The 16,995-nt window shown below is 38.3% G+C and overlaps 4 protein-coding genes across 4 annotated transcripts; 3 read left to right on the forward strand and 1 right to left on the reverse strand.

Annotated features, from left to right (window-relative positions):
• The first annotated feature begins 7,591 nt into the window (after positions 1-7,591).
• Positions 7,592-9,625, forward strand: LOC120771730 (juvenile hormone epoxide hydrolase 2). Its single transcript, XM_040099889.1, has 4 exons — positions 7,592-7,989; positions 8,063-8,259; positions 8,488-8,698; positions 8,751-9,625. The coding sequence occupies exons 1-4, from the start codon at positions 7,774-7,776 to the stop codon at positions 9,537-9,539; spliced, it is 1,413 nt and encodes a 470-aa protein (XP_039955823.1). The 5' UTR covers positions 7,592-7,773; the 3' UTR covers positions 9,540-9,625.
• Positions 9,626-9,905: 280 nt separating this feature from the next.
• LOC120772360 (microtubule-associated protein RP/EB family member 2) lies at positions 9,906-11,067 on the forward strand. Its single transcript, XM_040100925.1, has 4 exons — positions 9,906-10,125; positions 10,184-10,623; positions 10,695-10,756; positions 10,826-11,067. Exons 1-4 carry the CDS (start codon positions 9,981-9,983, stop codon positions 10,947-10,949), a joined length of 771 nt encoding a protein of 256 aa, XP_039956859.1. The 5' UTR covers positions 9,906-9,980; the 3' UTR covers positions 10,950-11,067.
• Positions 10,970-12,251, reverse strand: LOC120772359 (coiled-coil domain-containing protein 130 homolog). The gene is made up of 2 exons (XM_040100924.1): positions 11,609-12,251; positions 10,970-11,546 (listed from the first exon to the last, which is right to left on the reverse strand). Exons 1-2 carry the CDS (start codon positions 12,179-12,181, stop codon positions 11,064-11,066), a joined length of 1,056 nt encoding a protein of 351 aa, XP_039956858.1. The 5' UTR covers positions 12,182-12,251; the 3' UTR covers positions 10,970-11,063.
• A 647-nt stretch (positions 12,252-12,898) lies between these two features.
• LOC120771327 (methionine--tRNA ligase, cytoplasmic) lies at positions 12,899-16,833 on the forward strand. Its single transcript, XM_040099273.1, has 9 exons — positions 12,899-13,001; positions 13,144-13,265; positions 13,338-13,969; positions 14,036-14,239; positions 14,293-14,397; positions 14,457-15,090; positions 15,146-15,663; positions 15,728-16,169; positions 16,235-16,833. Exons 1-9 carry the CDS (start codon positions 12,899-12,901, stop codon positions 16,382-16,384), a joined length of 2,910 nt encoding a protein of 969 aa, XP_039955207.1. The 3' UTR covers positions 16,385-16,833.
• Positions 16,834-16,995: the final 162 nt, after the last annotated feature.

The raw sequence follows: 16,995 nt of genomic DNA on the forward strand, positions 1-16,995 counted from the left end.
CACCTGCCAATCACCATATAATACTCGCATTAACAATAACTTTATTTTTAAATCGGATGCTATTGCTTTATTGTGGGAATTTTCAATGCCCTGATTAGATTATTTAGTCTAATCCATTAACGGTATCAGTTTATGGCTCGGTATTTGTAATATAAATCAATATTCCGCAAATAACAATGATGATAACTTTGATTCGAACAAATTAATTCATGAAAGCTCTCAATACAAGTTTGTATGTAGCGATAGCTAGCTCATACATTAGGGTGACACGACAGGTATGAATTTATCCTAATCCTTGTCAAGTTTTAACTCGAAATCCAACGCAGAATAACTCTTGCCAACAGGCGCTACTTCAGACTGAGTAGACAATTGAGAAATACAGGATTTCTCCGGAAAGTAATAGGATTGATTTTCTTCCGCCGCGGCTGGTCAGTTGTCTCCGAGCATCTGGAGAGTCAGGACAAACATTATTTGCGCGACGTGTTTCTGTGAGTGGTTCAACCCGAAAATGTAGCGTACGTTAGAGCAGAGGTACGCGATTAAATTCTGTGTGACACTTGGTAAATCTGCGACAGAGGCTTACCCAGATGTTGCTTTAGTGGAGGGCCGGGAAGAGGTCGCTGAAGAAGACCGTGCTAGGAGACCTGCGACTCCACAAACACCGACAATGTGACTCGTGTGCGCAAAGTTTTGAACTCAGGCCGTCGATTCGTTTGATTGCCCAGATGTTAAATTTATCAAAATCTGTGGTTCATGACATTGTGACAGACCACCTGAACATACGAAAGGTATGCGCGAAGATGATCCCAAAAGTGCTCACTGACAACCAGAAATTGCGGCGAGTGGATGTGTGCCAAGAAAATTTGAACATGTTCGAAAGTGACCCCCAATTTTTGAATAACGTAATCACAAGTGACGAGTCATGGAGCTTTGAGTATGATACCGAGACAAAGAGGCAATTTTTCTTTTGTTTTTTGACGACAGAGGGGATCCAAGCAGCGTGCACCTTGGCTCTCAAGGCTCTTCCGGAGAATGCCTTCCGTGACACCTTCAATGCTTGGAAATCGCATTGCATTGACGCAGAAGGAGCCTATTTTGAAAGTTTTTACAGAATTCAATAAATTTTGTTTAATCGACTCAGTCCAATTACTTTACGTAGAAACCCTATACATATAGTCCTCTCTTGACGAACAATGACCAAATTTTACAAATCACCCTTTATTCTCGTCCTGCTATATGGTGCAGAGGCATGGACGATGACAACGTCTGATGAGTCGTCGTTACGGGATTTCGAGAGAAAGGTTCTGCGGAAGATTTATGGGCCTTTGCGTGTAGGCCACGGCGAATATCGCATTCGATGAGCTTTACGAGATATACAACGACGTTGACATAGTTCAACGAATTGAGAACCAGCGATGGCTAGGTCATGTCGTCCGAATATATGAAAACACTCCAGCTCTGAAAGTATTTGATGCAGTACCCGCCGCGGAAATCCAAGGGAGAGGAAGACCTCCACTTCTTTGGGAAGACTAGGTGGAGAAGGACCTAGCTATGCTTGGAGTCTCTAATTGGCACCAATTACCGCATAAGCGGTATCTACACCAATAAAGAAGAATAAGATGAATATATGTATTGAATACATACATATACACATATATTATGTTGGTGTCATACATTTCGCGAGTGGTAAACACAGAATGCAACAATAATATAGGAAAATACGCCAAAAATAAAATCCATTGAACTGCTTTAACTTCTTTTGTGGAACAATACATCTCCTACAATACCGTTTCCAAGTTGACAGTCCCCAGCCAATTAAATATCCTGACTATTTCGAGTTAAGTCATAAGAGACCAAGATATCCTTCTTGTCTTTTTCGTAATTAACAGGCGACAATGAGGTCTAAAAAAAGTCGTATCTTTGATCCTACTTAGGAAGATAATAATAACTCGTCGATTTTATCAAAGAACAAAACTCGTCTTCATCAAAACTTTCGCCATAATGGAGCTAATCTAGTTCAAGGGGTTACGCACTAATTCCAAGCAGATTTGCGGTTCGAGACCAGCTCTATACCACTTTGTTGCTTTGTATAATTCGCCAGTTGAAGAATCCTATAAATGTACTTAATGTCTTTAATCGACTTTATACCCATTTTCGCTTAATTGTATAGTATATAAGTAGATGATATGCTATACTTGTACATATAGGATATGGTATGTTTGGTATGTACTTCGGTAGTTATGTATTTGCCGTTATTAAGGTAATATTATTGGAAGTGAAAAGCAAAATAAACAAGAAGGTAATATTGACTGTTCAATCTTTATTGCACATCATATGCATAAGTACACTAAGCTGAGTACACGGAAAGCAAATTTACAGTTATACCAAGTTTACATATGCACATACTTGCATAGACACCATTGTAACTAACGGCATGCCAATCTGTAACGCAGTCTTCCCTGCCTAAGCAGCTCCATATCTGCGAATAGAACACAGTAAAATTTATTCACTGTTTCGCCACTAAAATTTTATTGCTCTATGGCAACATTCAAATGAAATCTAGAAGCCAAAGCAATGAACTCATCCACACTGTGGCGAATTCGAACTTTTGCTGCTGATAGACTGGCCTCGGCTGCTGTGGCTCGCGGTGGATGCCGCACACATAAGTCAATGGAGGCTTATTTAAATACGTGTATATTATATATATACATATGTATGTGTGTATGCGTGTTTGTGTGAGTGCGTCCTTGATTTTGGCGAGTGGCTGGCCGAGTGCCGTTAGTGGTGTATTTACTTAGCAAATGAAGCTGAAAATGAATTGAAATGATGTTGGAGTGCTTTGGCCAATAAAACACTTACATATAAAGCAGAGGAAGACAAGCTAATGCTGCAAGTCATAGCTAAATGGTAAGCAAATATTTATATAATACCTTGCGCGCACACACACAGACACACACATACACATCCCAATGTGCATTGATACTGACGCTTGATGCTGTGAAAAGTCAATAAGACAATGTTTACTTTCTAAAGAACAAAAGCCTACTTAAGCAAATGGGCAGTGGGCATTTACCGTTACTTGTAATTACCGCCAGGGGCGTTTATTTAAAATGTGGTGAATTAGGAAAATTAATATCGGCGGTGTTGGCGAAATATTACTTAAGCGTAAAATAAATCTACAGTTGAGCTCTCTAGAATAGAAGAAATAAGTGTGTGGTGGTGTCTCGGGACAAAAATCATTCCAGGCTTTTTTCAATAATGACAACATCTGATGGGTGGACGTCATGAGATTTCGATATAAAGGTTCTGCCGAAGATTTATGGTCCTTTGCGTTGCAGGCGACATAACCTAGCCAGCGTAGCCGCTATCTCTTAGTTCGCCGAACTAGGTCAATGTCATCGTATATGTATCTCGTACAGCTTGGGAGCCATGTCGGATTTGCGAAGATTACTTGTTTGATGACAGGAGATATTTCGTCTTGTCCTTGTTCACTATCAGAACCATTTGCACCCCTTCGTTGTCCATCCTGGTGAAGGCAGAACTAGCGGTGCGTTTGTTATTGCTAATGATATCGATGTCATCGGTGAACGCCAGCAGTTGTACACTTTTGTAGAAGATCTTCCTTCCTTCTCTATTCAGCTCGAACTATTTTCCGCACGTTAGGTAGTCGCCTTGTCTGAAACATCGTTTGGTATCGAATGACTCGAGAGATCTTTCCCAATCCTGCCTAAACTTTTGGTATTGATCAACTTCGGTCATATTCATTTTGCGGGGATACCAAATTCAGATATAGCGGAATAGAGGCAGCTGCTTGAATACTCTACTAAAGCAAATACACAATGGCAGAATGACCAACTTTTGTTTTTAACGAGCCTTTTCTCTGTCTTCAAACCTGGAGTAGACGCGATCTCCAAGTTTCTTTCATTTAGAAATTTCCGTTAACGTTTTCTAGAGCTTTTAATTTTTTGTCTTTTTGACACTGACTTGTAAAACAAGACATACGAGACCCCAACCCATGTTGTGAGGGAGTCAACATAAATGTCGAAGTTTAAATTACGCACAATGTCGTCCTGTGAGCTTGTAAATAAATGTGCAAGTGACCCCTAAATCCGCCCACGAATTTGTACACCGAACACGTGCGAAAACTTCTCAGAGTGCGTTGGCAGAGCGCAAAAAATATGTCACCAAACTAAATTGGTTTGCCCATTTACGTATATAATTCTATATATCGTCACCTGAAATGCACAATAACGTATCATCAAAAAATTCGAAATTGAGTGTCTTATTGATTACGCTTCACTACTTCAAATTACATACATAATATTCATATGTTCAACATTTTCACGTTCTGCGGTCAGATATAAACCAGTTTTAACCAATATTAAAATTTTGTTTCACTCATGTTCCATTTTATTTCGTGTTTCATTCTTGGCACTGGAAATTTCGAAAATGTTGTTACGTTATTTTGCATTTCAGGTGACGATATACTGAATACTCGTATATACCGGCATATTAGTCGTAGTGATAGTAACTTATCGTATTGAATTTCTATAAACTGTATCAAATAATAAATAATTTTAATAATATTCATATTCATGCAACTTGATAAACTTTAAAATATTTCATTTAAGCTTTAAAATTGTTACAAAAACCAATGGCTTTCAAATTTTAACATGAAAGCTTTCAAGCTTTCTTTCGCGGACAGGGTGTCAATAGTACGCTCCATCTGACGGACGTAGATATGGAGTAGTAGTTTCAGTCAGCAAAATGGTTAACGGTAACACATCCACTATTAAAATATTCTCAAGCTATTTTCCATGCGAATATAGATTCATTTAATTTCAGAATAATCACTTCAAAAAAAAACTTAAAAATATATGCTACTATGAGCAAAAAATAGTACGAATTTGTTGTTCATAATTTTAAAATTCTTAATTTATTCTTCAAAGTCTATGTCGTCCCCTCAAAGTAATCCCCCTTGGCCCCAAAATACTTGTATACTTGTGCCAACGTTTTTTCCAATCTTCAAAACAGTTGTTAAAGTCAATTTCCGGAATAGCCTGCAATGCGTGACGATTCAAGTTTAATGTCTTCAATTGGCTACAAAACGATTTCCCCGAAGCGTCGTTTGAGTTTGCTGAATAACCAGAAGTCACAAAGAGCTAAGACGGGGCATTATCGTGGTGCAAAACCAAGAGTTGTCGGTGTATAATTCCGGCCTCTTTTTACGAATAAATATTAATCCTTGTTGACAGTTTGGCCGGTCGAAAGGAATTCGGAGAGCACCACACCTCGATAATCGAAGAAAACTGTCAAAATAACCTTGATTTTTACCTGTTTTGACATGTTGTTTTCGGCTTCGGCTCATCTTGACAACGATATTCGCCCGATTGACGGTCTGTTTATGGGATGTAATCATAGATCCAACACTCAACGCCAGTAATAAAACGTTTCATGACATCGTGGTTGTCAGAGAACATTGTTTCACAGACGTTAACGCAACGCTGTTTTTCGAAAAAATTTAGTGATTTTGGAACCAATCATGTTTTTTCTTTTCTTAGGCCCAAATGATCTGACAAAGTTTTTTTTACTGATCTTTCCAATATTTCAATGACGCCAGTAGGATGTTAATGATGACTGTTAATCGTCGATTCTCAAGCGGATACTTGCTCCGGATTCCTCTTTTTATTGACGTATTGATCATCAGTTGATGTTGATGGCCTTCCCAGACGTGATTCGTTGGCAACGCGTTCTCGGCCCTCTTTCAATAATTTGTACCACTCAAAAACACTTGTTCGCGACAAAAAAATTTCACTGAAGGCCTTTTCCAGCATTTTGAACTGGATACAATCTACAAACCTGATACCTTTTAGGAGCAGTTTTGTCACACAACTCTGGCGATTTTGCTGCTTACATTTTGGGAAAGTTCCCCGCTTGGACCAAACAGAAGTTTAGAGAAGTCTGGGATGGCGGTCTGATGAAAAAAATCAGTATCGACGCACTATTGGGACATTATTAAGATAAATTATATAACCAATTCAAATATAACTTCGCAACGATCTTGGAGCACGTAGCATAACTCCGTGGCTCGGACATAATACTAGCTCCGGATGTCGAACTGAAGTATAAATATAAAAACCTAGTAAAAAGTACGTTTTACAAAGGTATGGAACCTTTCCATCCAAGTAGAAACCGCAAACCTTCTACGAGGACTTCATTACCATGGGAAAGAAAGCTATTTTATATCGGTGTTCAACCAGTCAACAATGTCTATGTGAATATAAAGGTTTTAAAATATAGATTTCCAAATTTAAGTACATTAGGTTTTCGCCAAATATATGCAAATTGTTGGATACTGTATGTGGATGTTCTAGAGATTCTCTGTAAGCAAATAAAATACTACGCAAATGAGGTTAAAGACGTAAAATTGTATCAATGCCAAGGTTGGCAATGCAATTGTAGCTCTGAGTAACTAAGGAAGGAAGGCAGAAGAGATAAATTCGAACAGAACCAAACATCAGCAGTACTCTTTGTAAAAGCTTAAAAGGGTAAACGAAATCAATTTACCAATTCCTTGTTTTGAAGAAGTAGTAACTTGTTGACCATTCGTTTATTTATTTCGGACCGTTTCATACATAAAACGCTGTTCTTGATTCTTACGATGTTTTGAAGAATAAAAACAATAATAAACGATTTTTTCGGTTTTTATAATTGTCCTGCAAGAAAGCAAACTTAATTGGACCGAACTATTTCACTTGGCCAATGGTGTTTCTATTCTACGTATCTCTATTTGATTATTTATTCGATTCGCCACTCTCCAATCTTTGCGAATTCTGTTTTATGCATTGAATCTGTGATTTCGAGATTAAATGCTGAAAAGTCTCACCTCTAAACGCCGTTGAATTATTATGAGAAGTCACAAACAGACTTTAATACTTCACGAGTTAGTGGCGAAACCGATCGGACCACCTTTTTTATTTACAAATGCGCCCCATAGCACCTACCAGAATATTGGAAATTTATCAACGAATAGCAAGAAAGTAAACCAAAAGAATTTTAAGAAAAGTAAATAAAAAATCAAGATTCAAAAAGATAACTGTAAATTAGCTAGACGCCACCGAAATGAAATAGTAACTAGATAAGATTAAAGAAAACAACAAATGCCCGTAGATAAACTCTCTTCTTGAAATGGATACTGGAACTTAACTGTTTTTTACATAAAACGTAAAAATTAACCGAGCTTTGCTTGAAATTTAGGAAGACAATTGTTAAGAATTCTCGCACATAAAATAATTACTTATTTGAAAGGTAACAAAGGTACTATATTATATTATTTTTAAGCAGTCCTATCTGTGAATTGGAAATCTCTTCAGCTTATATGCCAGTTTTTACGTCATAAAATATGTAATTTGAAATTTTGATTTGGTTCTCAGTTCACTAGAACTTCGATACTCTCCTAAATAACATTTAAGTTTCAGTAGTCTTATCTTTGTATATCTTAAAGCACTTGACTCTGTCAGTCAAACAGCTCCAATAATGTAGTATATGAACGTATCCGTCCTCAAACGTCGAACCAACTGCGAACTGATAACAAAGCAGGCAGATTAATTGGCTTGCAGCGTGGTCACAATCTCAGCGGACGTCTAGCAATACGCAAAGACCGCAATTAACAGCCAACGCTTGAGAAGAGTGCAGTTGAATGGAGAGTTGTGACGTGTGGTTAACAAATTTAGTACTTTTTTAAGAAATAACACTTGACTACATAGAATAACGATGCTGGGGCTTAAGAAACTTCAGTGGACTCTCGGTATTATTTGCCTTATCGGGGCTATGTTCGCTTACAGACGAAGCAACTCGGTGTTCGAATCAGAGGTCCCAAAGCTAAGCCTTCATCAATGGTGGGGAGAGGGCGCGGAACCAGAAGACTGGGCTGCATATGTGAAAAATTCATCGGAGGTGGTTGGTAATAGACTCATATTCCCGGATTCGGTATGACACAGTTAATTGTCTTTAATTATTCACGCAAAGTCTAATCATAACGTTTACGCACCTCATACTGCAGACCATTGACGAACTGCGACAGAGATTGAATCGCACATTACGTCTGACTGAGTCAATGACTCCAGATTTTAGAAATGGTTTCAACACTCAGGAGCTACTGAAAATCGTTGATTATTGGCGTGATAAATATATGCCACGTTGGCGAGAACGTGAAGTGTTCATGTGGCAGTTCAACCACTTTACAACCGAAATTCAGGGGTAAGTTTTGGCAGAAGAGGAGACGGGGAATCGAAAAAATTCAACAAATTTTCGAACGTATAATGAAATCTTTCCAACAGCAACTTTCTCACATAGGCCAACGCGAATCTCATAATATTTTTCCTAAACTGAACTGATTCCTATAAAAGCTCAGTAGTCATTCCTGGATGGAACCCCAAAAATGTTCCTTATAATTAAATTTAAACCTCCTTAGTAATTTCTTTACAGCCTGCGTATGCATTTTTTGCATTTAATGATTTACGAAGAGAACAAGGTTGGCAAACACCATTACCCTGTACTTTTGCTGCATGGCTGGCCCAGCTCAATACGGGAATTTTACCCGCTCATGCACAAGCTTCAGCAAACGCATTTGGATAAAAACAACCCGTACATATTCGATGTGGTGGTGCCGAGTATACCGGGTTTCGCTTGGTCGCAGGTGAGTTGCAACAACTGTTTATTGCTGAACATGTGCTTGACGAGGGTTATAGGGTACTTCCAGGGAAGGTCTGGGACCAGCGCAAGTCGCCGTCATTATGCGCAACTTGATGCTTCGCCTGGGTTATAAGAAATTCTTCATACAAGGCGGTGGTTTTGGTTCGGTAATCGGCTCGCATATGGCAACAATGTTTCCAGAAAATGTACTTGGATATCATTCAAATTTATGTACTGTATTTACGAGTAGATCGGTTATGAAGGGAATTTTAAACGCCATAAAGCCAAACTTTTTCTTCCGCCATGGCTTTGAGGAGATGTTCCCACATTGGGAGTCAATAAAACGTTTAATTGAAGAAACTGGATACTATCACCTACAAGCAACAAAACCGGATACAATTGGCGCTGTGCTCTCTGACAATCCCGTCGGTTTAGCCGCTTACATTTTGGATAAGTGGTCTTCTTTGACGAATAAATACTATAAGGATAGTTCTAACGGTGGTCTGCGTAAACGCTTCAAGCTGGATACGCTCCTGGATAATGTAATGATATATTATTTGACTGATTCCATAACTACCTCTTCACGTCTTTTCGCCGAACATCATTCTCCTGAGCAACGCGCACTGCATATGGATAGTGTTCCGACGGATGTGCCGACGGGTTGTGCACGTTTCAAACACGACTTGATACACTTTCAAGACAACCAACTGAAGGATAAATATCGGAACTTAATTCACAGCACATACTATAAAGATGGCGGTCACTTTGTTGCTTTAGAAATGCCCCAACTGTTGTATACAGACTTTATTGAATTTGTCAAGAAGGTGGAGAAGTTTAGTATTTAAGCTCTAAGAAAACCTTGTTGAAATTTAAAATACTTTTGTTCTAAAGTTTGTGTGACATATCACTACTGTGACTTAATAAAATGTTGGACGAGTTCTAAATTTAAAATCTATAAAAAAAGCCTTTAGAATCTTTCACGCTAAGGTCAAAAGATAAATAATTAGGAACATATGAGGATTTATAAATTTGAAATGAAATGGTGCAGAATTTTTTTGTTTCCAATGAAATATTATATTTTTCCTACAGGGTGGGTGCTTATTTCGTGTCACTGTTTCTTTACCAGCTACTTTATTGTGTTTGTTTTTATGGGTGTTCAGGCGCCAAAGCTGTGTAAAATACTGGTTGATCCGTTATTAAAAGCAAACATTGGAAATCGGCTTAGTTATTAACTTTATTAGTAATATAACAAAAAGTGAGAATTTTATTAATTATAAATTATAAAAATGAGTACACAAGCCGTGCCGGATGCAAAGATTCCCGTTGCTCTAACACACGCTTCTTCAGAGAAGTTGTCGCGCCACGAAATGTTACGTTGGATTAATACAACCGTCCAAGGTGAATATACCAAAATTGAGGATCTCTGCTCAGGTACTGGTGCTATTTGTATTCCTACCCAAACATAATTACAAATTGAAAATCTGACTAGGTGTTGCCTATTGCCAAATTATGGAAATGCTATTCCCAAATTCGGTCGGTATGAAAAAGATAAAAGTCGGTGCAAAATTGGAACATGAATTTTTGCATAATTTAAAACTCTTCCAAATGGCGTTCACACGTATAAACTACGAAAAGTCCGTACCCATCGAACGTTTGATAAAAGGACGATTTCAGGATAACTTTGAATTTCTGCAATGGTTCAAGAAGTTTTATGATGTACATGCAGCCGGTAAAGAAAATGTGAAGCTTCCAAGCTCACAGAAGCAGCAAATTAATCTCAAGACAAAAACGACAAAAAAAATACTAAACCGAGTAGGTTCGGATATGACGCCACCAACAGCGAATTCAACGCAGCTTAACGCGGATGAAAATGGTTCACCAAGGAGCTTGAAATATTTACAAGAGACTCGGGATAAATTGGCTGAGCAGGTTTGTGCATATTGATTGACACCTTTTCTTGCTCGAATGTTGTCTTCTCTGTTTTTCTCTATAACTCGTAGACCGCAGCGATATTAAATGAAAGAAATTTTTATTATAAAAAGCTACTTGATGTGGAAAATGTGTAAGCTAAAAACAAAGTGCATAATTTCAATAAATTTCTCAAAACTTATCCAATATTTTTTTTTAACAGTTTGAAGGAATTTACGGATCACGACGAGTTGCGTGAGCGCGCATTGGCTATACTATATGCTAACGATGGTGAAGCCCCAGAAAATGGAAATAATGAATCTGGCTGCGAAACAGCAGAGTTGTAATCATATGAGTGTGTTTATTTTGTAAAACATTTGTTTTTTAAATATTGTATTTTTATTGTGTTATTGGTTGTATTCAAATGTTATTTCGATAATAAAACTTTGTATGTAATGTATTTAATTGCTACTATCATTTTCACTACTACTATTATAATCACAGACTAGAGCCAAACTATTTGGCAAATTTATTACTTTGACTTTCTCTTCTTTTAATTTTTCGTTTTGTCTTTTGTCCTCCAATGACGTACAATCTTCCTTTTGGATGTGATTTTCTTCTCTTGTAACTGTTTTTTCTGCAAGAGTGCAGGGTTCGGGTTTCTTTTTAATACCCAAATCTCCAAATTGTAGATGCGTATTTAGTATTTTCTGCCTTTTCAGTCCACCGAATGTTGTTTTAGTAGCACCTGGGAGGGCAGGTTTCATTAATATGTCCAGCCTTTTTTCGGCTTCTCTTTCTTGGGCTGATTTGCTTTGTAGCATCATCAACTCAGCCATTTGCTTATCTTGTGCAGTTTCTGGTAAAAGCGCTATATCAAGACTATTTCTCGCAAGTAATTGATCATCAAGTTCTTTTTGTGCTTTTAGTTCCTTCTTTTTAGACTATAATTGATTTATAATTAATACTTTTAAACTAGTTTTATAAATATGGCTAAAGCACTCACCCTAAACTCTGCCCTTAAACGGCAGTTCGCTTCGTAACTGTCATCCCAAACGCTTCGATTACGTTCAACTAAACGTTCCAAGACCGGTTTTGCATCTTCCCCAGCTTTGACATCTTTGGCTTGATGTTCCAACTTGTACATCGCATCATCGAATAGTCGTTTCTGTACTTCTTTAGTCTCGGGAACAACTTGCTCATTATGTAACGGATCCCAGCGATTCTCTTGTCGGCGTGCCCCGGATAGAATCACATAATCCAAATTTCCGGGATCGGTTTGTATTTCAAAATGATTGTCGCATAGGTGACACTTCATTCGAAATTTGTAAATAGGAGTTGAATAGTACATGCCCACTTTTGTCTTTTCCGCATTATAACGAACACCCATTCCTATATGATTCTTACATCCATCGCACCAGATATTGTAGGGCATTTCAAAACGTATAATGATTATGCCCAGATGAATTTTCCGGGCCCGCTCACGTAGTGCATGCGTACCACGGAATTTATTAAGTCCGCCCTTCTTCGGATCATAATCAGGGGGATAGTATTTATTTTGCCCTTTACGCTCACCCATTTTACTTTGTTTACTTCAATAATTTTAAGTATATTTTACAAAATTATTTTATCAAACAACTATATTTTGTTTATCAATACCGTATGGAAATGAATAATAAATGTCAAAATAAAGAGAATTCACAATGATACCGATCAGCTGTTTAGCCACAGTGGGACATATGTCGTCAACATGATGTTGAGAAAGGAGTATATTTAATCATTCTATATTGAGGTACTTAGTACCATTAACTTTCAAAGCAACATTCCTAACTGATTATATTTCTAGCAACACCAATGAATGAATTCTTTTATTTGAATTTCCATTTCGTTTGTGTACTTTCGGTAAATGTCATGATAAAATTGTGTAACATTGTATTGATATAACAGAAAATGAATTTTATATGAACACTTCAAAAACATTAAAATGTAAGCAAAAAATTCATGAGAAAAACATGCTTTTATCAATCATGGTAAATGCGGAAAGTGTTAGTTCAAATTGAAAGTTTTATTCGCTAAGGTGTATTAACATTGGAACGAACTTCTTTACTTTATATTCGAATTGCTACCAAATACCTCGAATACCTTTTTGTACTAAACAATGCAACACTGCTGTATTTACTTCTTAAAAGTCGTGGCAACTGATTGAATCCAATTCAATTGGTATCTGTCATCGAATAACTATCGCGTGTTTGTGCGATTTTAGATATTAGAAATTGGTGTGGATAAAATACCAAATATGAAAATTTATACCAACGAAGGAAATCCGTTTGGATTAAAATTACAATTGTTGGCGAAGTTCGCCAATAAACCAGTGGAAGTCATTAAAGTCACGTTAAATGGTAAGAGTGAGCGGTTGACAATCAAAACTTATATTCTTTAAATGGCACGTAAGAAAGATTCGTCACATATTAGTAAATTTCCTAGAATTTGAATAACGCTATTGTAATGCAATCTGATGCAATAAGCAACTGTTATTTCCAGACCCTGCCAGCAAAGATTTTTTAGTCTTGCCAATATTGGAGCTAGAAAGTGGTTTGAAATTGTTTTCGACGGATGCAGTTGCCAGATATCTATTTCCGGATGAAGGTGCCCTTCGTGATGAGGTTAGTATAAATTAGAAAGCAAAGCAAATTTACAATGCTTTTGTTAAAAATGTACTATAATTTATATTACAGTGGTTAGAATGGTCAACGGTAAAATTGGCACCCGCCCTGTCCCAACATTTGTCCGTCGGTCATCGTGCTAATCCTGACGCATTACCTGTTCTAAATTTACTAGTCAGAAAATTAGATGATCGGTTGGCAGACACAGCCTTTTTAACAGGAGATAAAGTAAGTGCAGCAGATATCGCTGTATGGTCCTTGTTGGCACCCGATGGCACATTGAAAGGTGCTCAGAATATAGAGCATCTTAAAGCATGGTATCGAAAAATGACTGCTCTATCTGAAGTTCAAGCGGTGCTAGGAGAAACTCCATTAGCTGGCTTAACTTTCACATCTTTGCAAAATTCAAACCGTTATGGTGGTCTAAACCATGTTCCCGTCCGCGTGCATACAGCATCTGAGTCGGAGAATTTACTAGCCGATACAACTGGAAATTTGGCAGACACTGTCACGGAAGACGAGTTGGCAAACGCTCAAAACAGTTTTGTGCACGTGTCTTCGCCACAACGCGTTGAACCTCGAACCGTTTTGCCCAAAGCAGGAGAACGTAACGTTTTAATAACATCTGCCTTACCTTACGTGAATAATGTACCACATTTGGGAAACATCATAGGCTGTGTGTTGTCTGCAGATATTTTTGCTCGGTTTGTGGCACAGTATTTGTGTTTAAGCAAATGGATATAACATGCTTTTTTGGTTATTCTTTGTAGATATTCCCGCGCAGCTGGTTACAACACTCTATATATCTGTGGTACCGACGAGTATGGCACGGCAACAGAAAACAAGGCATTAGCTGAGAACCTGACCCCAAAGCAAATATGTGACAAATACTTTGATCTGCATAATTCTATTTATCGCTGGTTTGGCATTGGTTTTGATTTCTTTGGTCGCACGTCGTCGCAGCAGCAAACTGAGTAAGACTATTGATATTTGAAAAAGGCGTATTGATAAAAAGTGAATGTTTCAGAATTGTGCAAGAAGCATTTCAAGACGTTTACAACAACGGCTATATATTCACCGAGAGCGTGGATCAGCTACTTTGTGTGAAATGTGATAGATTTCTGGCCGATCGGTACGTATTTAAATTGCTATTGAAACCTTGAAAACTAATTAAAATTTTTTATGATGTAGATTTGTAGAGGGCACATGTCCTCATCCTGGTTGTGGATATGAAGACGCACGTGGAGATCAATGCGATAAGTGTGGCAAGCTAGTAAATGCCACCGAACTAATTCGGCCTCGTTGCAAAATTTGTAATAGCGCTCCTGTAATACGGTCCTCTGACCAACTCTTCCTCGACTTGCCAAAAATTGAACCACAACTGCGTGTGTGGTTGGAAGGCTCCGAAATGGGCTGGACAAATAATGCACGCGTAATTACTCGATCTTGGCTACGAGAAGGTCTCAAACCCCGCTGCATTACACGTGATCTTAAGTGGGGTATACCCGTGCCACTTGCTGGTTTCGAAAAGAAAGTATTTTATGTGTGGTTCGATGCTCCATACGGTTATATTTCAATGACGAAGCATTACACCAGCGAATACAAACAGTGGTGGATACCATCAAAGGATGTAAAAGTAGAGCTTTTCCAGTTCATGGCCAAGGACAATGTTCCCTTCCACTCTGTTGTGTTCCCATCTTCACTATTGGCGACCAACAAGGGTCACACTATGACAACTAATATTATGGCGACAGAGTATTTGAACTACGAAGATGGTAAATTCAGTAAAAGCCGTGGTATTGGTGTGTTTGGCAACGACGCTCAGGTAAGAGTCAAAAGTAATTATGTTCTGATATATAAACATTTTGTTTTTTAATTAGCAAACTGGTATTTCTGCTGATATATGGCGTTTCTATCTTGCCTCCGCACGGCCTGAAGGTCAAGACTCCAGTTTCAGTTGGAATGACTTGGCTGCGCGTAATAACTCCGATTTGTTAAACAATTTGGGTAATTTCGTGAATCGTGCCTTAGTCTTCTGCGAAAAGAACTTTAACTGCGTCGTGCCGACCATGACACTAACAAAGGATGAGCTCATACTGTTGGCACTCATCAACCGCGAAGTGCGAGGTTATATCCACTCACTTGAAAAGGCTAAATTGCGAGACGGCATACGGCATTTGCTTTCGATCTCTCGTCACGGCAATGGTTACATGCAGTCTCAGCAACCATGGGTGCTACTAAAGGGCACCGATGAGCAGAAAGCACGCGCAGCCACCATCATTGGTATTTGTGCGAACATCGCTGCGCTCCTGGCTAATCTTATGTTACCATACATGCCAACAATTGCGCGTACACTTTTCTCTCAGTTGAACACTAAACCCACCCCACTAAATCCAGAGTAAGCACCCAAGATATACATATCATTTAAAATTTTACTTCAATCTTGAATTAAACCTTTGTAGAAAACCATTTATCAACATTCTTCTGCCCACCGGTCACAACATTGGAAAACCAGCACCCTTATTCACTAAATTGGAGCAGAGCTTTATTGAAGAGCTGAAAAAGAAGTTTGGCGGTGTACAGGATCAAAGCAACGGCAGTCAGCCATCATCGACAACAACCAATACAAATTCGGCGACTGCCAAGCCTTCAGCACTTCCTAACGGCGCACAGTCAGTGGCTCAGTTGGAGGAAGCCGTTCGTTTGCAAGGCGAAAAAGTGCGTCAGCTAAAGGCGTCAACGAAAGACAAAGCTGTTTGGCAACCCGAGGTAAATGTTTTATTGGATCTCAAAAAGCAACTGACTGCCGCTCAAGCAGCTCCACCAACTGCACCTGCAGCTGTGGCGACACCAGTGCCCAGCGACGAAAAAGTCAAGGAGCTGGAACAACGTATTACACAACAGGTGGGAAAAACGCTATGCTTTTAAGTAGTTTATGTAAATTATAACACACTTTCTGGTACATACAGGGCGAAAAGGTGCGCCAATTGAAAGCAAGCGGTGACGCCAGCGTGTGGAAACCGGAAGTAGAAATACTGCTGCAACTGAAAAAGGATCTTGCCACACTCACCGGCGCACCCCAACCTGCTGCTCAGGGTAAAAACAAAAAGAAGAAATAGATGATGCCAAGTATAACGAGATAATCCTGCATCACCATGCAATCAAGCATTTTCTGTTTTTACATACGCATAGGAATGTGTAACATACATCCTGGACAAGTGTTACACTCAGTTGCTTATCTCAAAGTGTTACTTGTAAGCATTATTTGACTGTAACCTCATTTCAATTACGCTTTTATCTGAAGGCTTGTTCAACTCAAATGGTTGCTTTCTCTTGATATTCTTAATTTTATAACTAATTAATTTATTTTAGTGTGTTGGTTACATAAAGTATTTGATTTAATTAAATATTGGCCCGTAGCATATTTTACACACCCCCCCCCTTTAACTATTAACGAGAATAATATTTATAATTTACATGGCTTGATTGCTCACAGAGAGTATTTTATTACTTCTTTGCCCCTAAAAATGAATTCAATAAATTTGGTAAGACATTGCATTAAATGGAATTGTTGTTTTTTATCCCTGGCCCTAATGTTGCTTACAAATCGACTCAGTTGATTTGAAATTAAAACTATTCAACTTTAAAACAACTAAGCTCGTTTCTGACATTGCGAATTGCAACTAACTTCAATTGATGCTGTCAACCTGCCAAAATCCTCCGCATTGTA

The sequence above is a fragment of the Bactrocera tryoni genome, chromosome 3 (genome assembly GCF_016617805.1).
Source record: "Bactrocera tryoni isolate S06 chromosome 3, CSIRO_BtryS06_freeze2, whole genome shotgun sequence".
Lineage (NCBI taxonomy): Eukaryota > Metazoa > Arthropoda > Insecta > Diptera > Tephritidae > Bactrocera > Bactrocera tryoni.

Bases quoted from the DNA above. Each gene is read 5' to 3' on its own strand.
- LOC120771730 (XM_040099889.1), top strand. From the start codon at position 7,774: ATGCTGGGGCTTAAGAAACTTCAGTGGACTCTCGGTATTATTTGCCTT. The intron at 7,990-8,062 runs GTATGACACAGT...CTCATACTGCAG, and splicing joins GACTCATATTCCCGGATTCG to ACCATTGACGAACTGCGACA. The intron at 8,260-8,487 runs GTAAGTTTTGGC...ATTTCTTTACAG, and splicing joins TTTACAACCGAAATTCAGGG to CCTGCGTATGCATTTTTTGC.
- LOC120772360 (XM_040100925.1), top strand. From the start codon at position 9,981: ATGAGTACACAAGCCGTGCCGGATGCAAAGATTCCCGTTGCTCTAACA. The intron at 10,624-10,694 runs GTTTGTGCATAT...TATAACTCGTAG, and splicing joins GGGATAAATTGGCTGAGCAG to ACCGCAGCGATATTAAATGA. The intron at 10,757-10,825 runs GTAAGCTAAAAA...TTTTTTTAACAG, and splicing joins CTACTTGATGTGGAAAATGT to TTTGAAGGAATTTACGGATC.
- LOC120772359 (XM_040100924.1), bottom strand. From the start codon at position 12,181: ATGGGTGAGCGTAAAGGGCAAAATAAATACTATCCCCCTGATTATGAT. The intron at 11,547-11,608 runs GTGAGTGCTTTA...AATCAATTATAG, and splicing joins GTTTAAGGGCAGAGTTTAGG to TCTAAAAAGAAGGAACTAAA.
- LOC120771327 (XM_040099273.1), top strand. From the start codon at position 12,899: ATGAAAATTTATACCAACGAAGGAAATCCGTTTGGATTAAAATTACAA. The intron at 13,002-13,143 runs GTAAGAGTGAGC...TGTTATTTCCAG, and splicing joins CATTAAAGTCACGTTAAATG to ACCCTGCCAGCAAAGATTTT. The intron at 13,266-13,337 runs GTTAGTATAAAT...TTTATATTACAG, and splicing joins AAGGTGCCCTTCGTGATGAG to TGGTTAGAATGGTCAACGGT.